At 50.2% G+C, this 7,998-nt stretch overlaps 1 protein-coding gene and 1 non-coding gene across 2 annotated transcripts; one reads left to right on the plus strand and one right to left on the minus strand.

Annotated features, from left to right (window-relative positions):
* On the minus strand, positions 1-1,359 carry LOC122366696. The gene has a single exon (XM_043339211.1). The coding sequence runs from the start codon at positions 1,357-1,359 to the stop codon at positions 1-3; it is 1,359 nt and encodes a 452-aa protein (XP_043195146.1).
* A 4,311-nt stretch (positions 1,360-5,670) lies between these two features.
* Positions 5,671-5,863, plus strand: LOC122366705. Its single transcript, XR_006253935.1, has one exon. It is a non-coding gene; the product is annotated as a U2 spliceosomal RNA (small nuclear RNA).
* Positions 5,864-7,998: the final 2,135 nt, after the last annotated feature.

Genomic DNA, 7,998 nt, shown 5'->3' on the forward strand with positions numbered 1-7,998 from the left:
CTAGGGGGCGTAGCCGATGAGGCTCAATTGGGCGCGGTAGCCGGCGGCCAAGGCCGCCACCGCGCCGTCGTCCCTTGCCATAGACGCTTCCAGGTGAATATTACCCAGGCGCCGCAGGCGGCGTCCCGCCAGCGCCGGGCATCGGAGCAGGACGTGTCGTGGAGTGTCCGCCTCCTCGCGGCAGACGCGGCATCGTGCAGCAGGGCAGCCCATGTCATTGCACTGCGGGCAGTCGGCCTCGGGACGGCGGCCGATGCGGTGCAGGTACTGCGCCGAGCCGCTCCAGTGTCCTGCTCGGAGCTGGTGAATATCAACCGCGACGGCACGGTCGGCCTCCAGGACGGGGCCGGGACGGCGGTCGGCCCATATCGCCCGGTACCAGCCGTCCGGCCAGCTCTGCTGCCAGGCGCGCGCAGCGTCTCGTGCAACGGCCTTGCATATCGTGCCACCGTCGATCGGAGTGTCATGTTGGGGTAGGGCGCTGGCCTCGCGGGCGAGGGCGTCCGCTCGCTCATTACCGGGGAGCCCGCAGTGTGCAGGGACCCACTGCATGGTTACTGGCTGGCCCCCCTCGGTGAGCGCGGCCAGCAGCCTCCATATATCTGCGGCCAGCGGAGTCCTCTGGGCCGCCGGGCCGCTCCGCAGGAGGGCCAGCGCCGCCATCGAGTCGGTACAGACGACAGTCGGAAGGGAGGTGTCACGGCCATCCATGTTCAGGAGCTCCTCCAGCGCCGCTCTCAGGGCGAATAGCTCCGCGCGGGTGCTGGAGCAGAGGGCGCCTGCCGCGACACGCACCTCCCTGATGTCGCCGTTCGGGGAAATGATGGTGGCTCCTCCTCCTCCATTCAGCACCCCATCCGCGGCGGAGCCGTCTGACCATATCCAGGTCGCCTCGGCCGGAAGCTCCGCCAGACGGCTCTCCGCTGCCTCTCGTCTTGTGTCCGGGTGGCAGTCGCGGCGTCCCCCGGGACCCACCTCCAGGACGATGGTCACACCGGGGACATCGCGCCACGGCGGCCCGGCGGTTGCTAGCCGCGCTTCAAAGGTCAGCGGCGCGCCGCCGCGGCAGACCCGTGCTAGGGCCTCGCGACCGCGGTCCCTCCATCCGGTCGTCGTCTTGAGGCGGCGCGGCGGGGTCGACTCCGCCAGGGCTCGGAGAGGGTCGCCCTCTGGCAGGGACATCGCCAGGCCCAGTAGCCTGGCTGCCACCACCGAGCGGCGCGTGCATGCGGCGGGCATGCCCGCCTCCGACAGCAGGGCGAAGGCGGGTGTTGAGGCGGGGCAGCCGGTTATCACCCGGGCCGCCGCCCGCAGCTCCCTGTCGACCAGCTCCAGGTGTGAAGCGGAGGCCGCAGGCATCCACGCCCCCGCCGCGTACTCTAAGGCCCCCCTGATGTACCCGTTGGCCACCGACCTCAATTGGCGTTCGCCCAGTCCCCAGCTCCTCCCGGTCATGCGTCGCGGAGGTATTCGGTAGGATGGTTCGCGAAGTATTCGGGACTAAGTCCAAACCTCGATAAGACTCAAGCTATGTGGATAGGGAAGGCATGCAGAGAAAATCGTTTTCTTCAGAGAAATTTAGCTGTAAAGTGGAGTGAAACGATTAAAGTCCTAGGGGTCACTTTCGATAATGAACTGCAAAAAGTAACAGAACTGTACACAGAGAAGGTAAAGGAAATCAAAAGAGAAATAACGAAATGGAAGTTCAGAAACGTATCACTGGAAGGAAAAGTGGTAATAATAAAATCGATGCTGATCTCCAAGATTAGTCACCTGCTCACAACGCTCCCTGACCCATCAAAAAAATTATCAAAGATCTTAACAAGACTCTTTTCAGCTTTCTGTGGCATGGAAAAGGAGAAAAAATCAAACGGGAGTCTTTGATGAAAAACCATCTCAATGGAGGAGTGGACATGGTTGATTTAACAAGTTATATGAGAGCCTTGAAGCTATCTTGGATTAGGAGGTGCATTGTAAAGCAAGGAATATGGAACGCAGTTGCACAGAAAAGTACGGGTAAAAATATATATATATCTGGCAAATGGGTCAAACAGCTTTGAAAAGAAAGGCATCTCGTACTAAGAATCTATTCTGGAGAGACGTGATGATAGCATTAGCAAATTTCAGGGAAATATGCTCACAGAAGCTAGGTGTCGAGGAGCTAAACTCCACAGCTATCTTTTTTTCTGATACTACTAAGTTCAAAACTTCATGGATTGAAGAATGGTATGTCAAAGGCATCAGATCGTTGAATGACTTATTAAAAACAGATGGATCTTTACTAGGTTTTGAGGAATTAAAACGGACCTACAACATTACAACCACTTTTCTGGATTATGCAACACTAATAAGTAGCTTACCTAGAGAATGGAAGGAATCGGGAGAAAAGGTGAAGTTATTTGGACCAAGTATAGATCCATTAATAAGCTTGATTATTTCTAGAAACACGGGTACATCACATTTAAAAAATGTCTTCAGACAGGAAAGAGTGAGAGATGTCAGAAACATATGGGAAATGTCCTGGGAGAGAAGGCTGGGTCAAATCGATTGGCAGCAAATATACAGAAGTCTCAGGGGCACTCCACAGCAGTATAGAGCAGTTAGGTATAAAATCATTACAAGAACAGTAGGAACAAACAGCTTTCTCAACAAAATTGGATTAATGGGAACCGATTCATGCAGTTATTGTACGGAGCGTGAAAATATAGAACATAAATTCTGGTATTGTTCGAGGATTAAGGCTTTCTGGGACAATGTTGAAGCGTGGTTGACCAGAATTCAGATAAACACACCAGAAAGGATAACCAGGGTGAAGGAGGTAATTCTAGGCGGCACAGAAAATGCGATTATAAAACATATTGTTAGTGTAGGCGTGTACATGATTTACTCTGGGAGGAGACTTTCGGTAGACACACTTATAACCATACTTACGACGGATCAGACAAGTGAGATGTATTGGGCAAAGGTGAACAATAAAATGAACTCTTTTAATGCTAAGTGGTCGACAAGAATAGGTCAGAGAAGGGGCGAAACCAACTGGCTCCTTGGCTCGCCTCGGCCCACAGAGCATACCGCAGATATATGATAGTGTGTGTGTGTGGTTCACGGTGATTGTATAAGAAATGTATGGAAAAAACTGCAAAAAATCAGCCACCGCTCCCATGACCCATCCGGGCCAACCCGGGACCGGCCTCTTTGACTGGGGCCGGTCGGCCGGCCGGGCGTGCGGGGCGCCGGCCCTACAAGTCGACGGCTCGCATGCCCGGCCGGTGGATAGGGGGCGCCGCCCGCGATACCCCTTCGCCGGGCGGCGCGGGCGGTGGCTGATGGCCCGCCTGGAGCGCCGGGGAGGTAACCCACAGCTCTCCCCGGCTGGGGAGGTATCCCCCAGATCTCCCCGGGGCCGGGGCGTTTTCTTTAGTCCATGATGGGACAACGCCCCGGCTTGGCCAGGCGGGCCACACCACGTCGCGTGGTGGTGGCGGCGAGCTATAGGTTTTTTTTTATAGCTCAGCCGCCGCCCAGTCAAAATGCAGCTGAAATGTGGCTTCCGTTTTGTGTATATTGCCAACACTGTATGTATATGCCAGCGTGTACGCTTGCCAAATATTACTCGCACGTTGTGGGGGTTTTGAAAGCCCTATTGTGTCGGTGCATATCAGGCGTTTGCGAGTTTAAACGCCTCAATCTGGGGCGCTCGTTTAGCATAGACGGAAAACCGGCGTCAGAAACCATGACAGAGATTGTCCTTGTTGGGCTGGAGAGCCTTCGATTATTATAGATGTACTTGTGTCATATTTGTACGATTTGTCAATAAACGTGAAAAAAAAAACACCGACATGAAATTGACAGCGTGCCACCGAGCAGCCACAAGGGCTACCAAATATTGCAACCTGATCTGGGGACCATCTGGGGACCGACCAACGTATAGCGCACACGTTCAGGCAAGAGCCACCCGCATAGTGTTCGGTCACGGGCCACGTCATATTAGCCTCAAATTACTCCAGCTGCCGTCTCAGCTACTCAGTGGCAGTGGCTTCTACGCTTCTACCTTCCTCTCCAAGCCAGCTTTTAACCAGCTGGATGACTGGCGCACCAGAGGGCATCGATTTAGATACAGAAGCCCCAGACCTCCTACCGACCGAGACGCTCATCGTTTGTTGTTGCACTGTACTGAATATCTGTCTGCAAGCGTACTTTACTTCCCTCTTTCAACGCGTTCAACGCTCGACAAGATGTCTCTGGGTTCACCTCATATTTTCCATTTCTGTTTGGGACTCAGTGAGTAGTCAACAGGCAATGAGACCGATCAAATACTGTGCAGACCAGTTAGGCAATCCTCAACGAAAACATTCTGCAAGCTTGAAAAAAAAAACTGAAACCAAGCTGCAGGACATTGGCTCTTCTTGGAGATAGTCGTGAGACCTTACCTCACATGACTGTTGCCGACGACCTCATCGAGAGTGATTATAATTTGGTGTTATAGGGCGCACCAGCAATGGGGCTATATGGTGTCCATATCTAACCATTCTTCCACAAAGTCAGGGGTGGAAATCACCTGAGGCCCGGAGGCTGTCATGAAAGAACAGAGGCGAGAGAAGTCAACCAGAGGCGGGTTATCGCGGAGAAGAGTTCTCAAAGAGAGCTGGGGGCCACGCAACTCTAAAAACGGCAGTCGCTCAACGTCCAGTCTCGGACACTCGACCAAGACGTGTCGGACCGAAAGTCGGTCACCACACCTAGCAAAAATAGGCCTGGAGCCCACGCCGATAAGGTACCCATGGGTGCCATAAGTGTGCCCGGTACGAAGCCGACAAAGGAATACCTCCTCGCGTCGCGATCTGCTTGAGGCCGACAACCAGGCAGCCAAACGTCTGGCTTGGTGTGTAGAAGTTTGCTTCCGTGAGATTGGCTCCAGGACTCCTCCCACTTCCAAAGGAGGAAAGAGCCCACCGCAAGGAGAGAGCAAAGCCCTCTGCCCTACCGCCTCCACCACCGCTGGACTAGAGCGTGCGACACCCGCTGCCGCCGTCCGCCGACTGAGCGGTAACAAGGCTCCTCCCACAGAGTGTGACGACACACGGTGTGGGGATGGGTACGGGGAGGGTCACACCGCCGCAGGCAGGTGACGGTGCTACCATCTGGCGAGCAGTGGTCGAGACTCCTGCAGACGACCTTACGGTGGAGCTCCTGATAGAAGCAAAGCTCGACTTTAGACGTGGAAAGCGACGAAGTGGTGACACCAACGAAACATTTCGCTACTTGACGGAACAGCTGGAAGCGTGGGCATTCAGAGGCTATGTATCACACCCAGGTCAGGCCAAAGGTCACCTCACTAGAGGGCAAGGGATCGGTGGCCGTCGTCTCCCCTACATAGGACGATAAAGGCGGATCACCGGTGGACGTTGACGTCGGCTCCCTCTAACCGACTGAGTACCTTTGGATATGCAACACAATATCGCAGATATTTTGAGATACTTAAGAACGATTTGAAAGAGATGAGCATGGAGCTGTGGGGGAACCCAAGTAGATTCATGTGTTATGGGTTAAATAAATGGTCTCAGTGACGCTTTTCAGTACACGCTGTATGACGAATTTGACCTTGAATGAATACTAGACATTAAAGATACATTTTGAGTGCATAAGTATCTGAAAGTGCAGTGCTTAAGCATCGCTTCTCGGCCTTTTGGCTAAGATCAAAGTGTAGTATCTGTTCTTATCAGCTTAATATCTGATACGTCCCCTACATGGGGACCAGAATATTAAACTGATTTTTGGACTTTGGCGGGGTTTTTGGAGCTTGCTCCAGCCCTGCCGCGGGTTGGCCTGGCATTGCACTACAGCCAGGATCGGCCCACTTAAACTCATGAGAATGGTCGGAGGAATCACAAAGGGAAATAAAACAAGATACAAAGATCAAGCATAATCCTGGTGATATAAAGTATAAGAGACAGCGTCCGATACTCCGTGACATTCACTGCCTTGCTGTCACGCTCCTTTCTAGGTCGATGTTGAGACTGTAATCGTGGATGATAAGCCTTCCAGGACGAAGAAGTTAACTGAATGAAAAGGTCTCTGTCTTTCAAAGCTATTGGGTGTTTGCATTCTCACACTTTGTATCAGGCAGGGTGATAATTGAAACATGTCTTTTAAAGGTTACGTTGTCAGCTTAGTAACTTGTACCTACCATTGACTTCAAAATATATAAGCATGTAATATGGAAAACGAGTTCCATATATCATACCAGTATTTGTCACAATGGCAATTCTGCCACATATGTTCCAGAAGTAAACCTGAAAAAGAAGGAAGGCATCAATCTGATTCAGTAAGAAGTTCCGGGTGTAAAACATATTTGAGAAAAACGTAGCACAAAATAACGACTTTACTGTTAACCGCTGGTTGACTTTCTTTGGGACTTTCAATGATCTTATTTGGGATTGGGCAGGAGTAACAAAAGGAAACAGATCTCCCAAAACTCAAGTATTTCGGCATTTATTCAAGTTAAGCAAAAGGTATTACAATGAAATTGTTTTCGTATATAAGATGCTTAGATACTTCATACTATACCTTCGAGCCGCGGCTATTGTAAGGCAGGTTAAAAGAAATATGTCTGAAAAAAAGAACAAAAATCAATCTGATTCGTTAAGAAATGACAACATATCTGCGACAATGATTGGTCTTCCACTGACCGATGCACTTCAGCGACAGAGAACATCAATTAACAAATAAATAAATAAATAAATAAATAAATAAATAAATAAATAAATAAATAAACATATAAATAAATAAATGTATAATATAAATTAACAAATAAATAAATATAAAAATAAAGACAGAAATAAATATAGAAATAAATCACGTCGGGGCCCCACATTGACAGGTCACCCATGTTAAACAGGGTCATTTGGAACGTCCAGGCACCCGTTCGGAAGAGCAGCTCACATTGGGTGGCCACTAGAGTGACCGACAGACCAACTCAACGCAGCACTCTCTAAACTATTCTAGTAAACGCAGATGCACTGATAGGTACACTGATCACACTTTAACATTGCCTTCTGGATATTGTCTTACCTAAGATTTTTTTCTGAGCCGCCACCCATTATCAGGTGTCATTAGATCATAGTCATTCTTAGACTATAGTCATTGTTAAATATAGACAGTGAAAAGATCCCTGCCTATATTGCGGGCATAATGGAGACTTGGTGGTGGTGCACCACCTAACATTAACCCGCGCCCTGGTGGGGGTTCTCCCGTCTCAGCCAACTTCGCCATGGTGTGCGTGTGTGGGGAGGAGGGGGGCACAAACGCTTATCTAAAAAAAAAAACTACCAAAGCTAGGAAGCAGCAGATAGTGCAAAAGATAGCTCTCTATAAGTGCGTCCGGATTATGAAGATCATTTTTCGCCTGAGCTCACTGCAGGTCATCAAAAGAAAAATTTTCCCCAAAAAAATGATTTTGCATTTTTTTACAGAGCAAAACACGTTAATCAGATAAAATCCGAAAAGCCGAAAATTAGCTGAAGCGTCACAGAAAAGAGCATTTGATACCACTTTCAGAACTGTTCCATCACATATCCTTAGGTTTGACATTAGGTCAACGGTTAGACCCACAGAAGACGTTAACCAACAAAAAAAGGAGTTTGATAATATTTTCTGCATTAACTTTGGACTCAATCAATGTATTGCATTTACTTAACCAGTAAAACGCATTTTGGGGCGACCAACGGAGCGAGCGAGAGGATGGGCCTTGCATATGCGAAACTGCGAGGGGTACCTCCAACTTACTTGTGCACTGCACCCTATTAACCGGTCCCTAGCGATGTTCCAAATTTGAGCACAATCGGCCTAGCCCTTCTCGAGATCTGGAAGCGGCACCCTGCACGTGCGCACGTGCAAAATGGGTCCCTACCGATTTTTGCACGGCACCCTACTAACCGGTCCCTAACCATGTACCAAATATCAGCGCAATCGATTCAGCCGTTCTCGAGATCTGGAATC

Source organism: Amphibalanus amphitrite, unplaced genomic scaffold (assembly GCF_019059575.1).
Source record: "Amphibalanus amphitrite isolate SeventyFive unplaced genomic scaffold, NRLGWU_Aamphi_draft 000825F_arrow, whole genome shotgun sequence".
NCBI classification, from domain to species: Eukaryota; Metazoa; Arthropoda; class Thecostraca; order Balanomorpha; family Balanidae; genus Amphibalanus; species Amphibalanus amphitrite.

Bases quoted from the DNA above. Each gene is read 5' to 3' on its own strand.
- LOC122366696 (XM_043339211.1), bottom strand. From the start codon at position 1,359: ATGCCTGCGGCCTCCGCTTCACACCTGGAGCTGGTCGACAGGGAGCTG.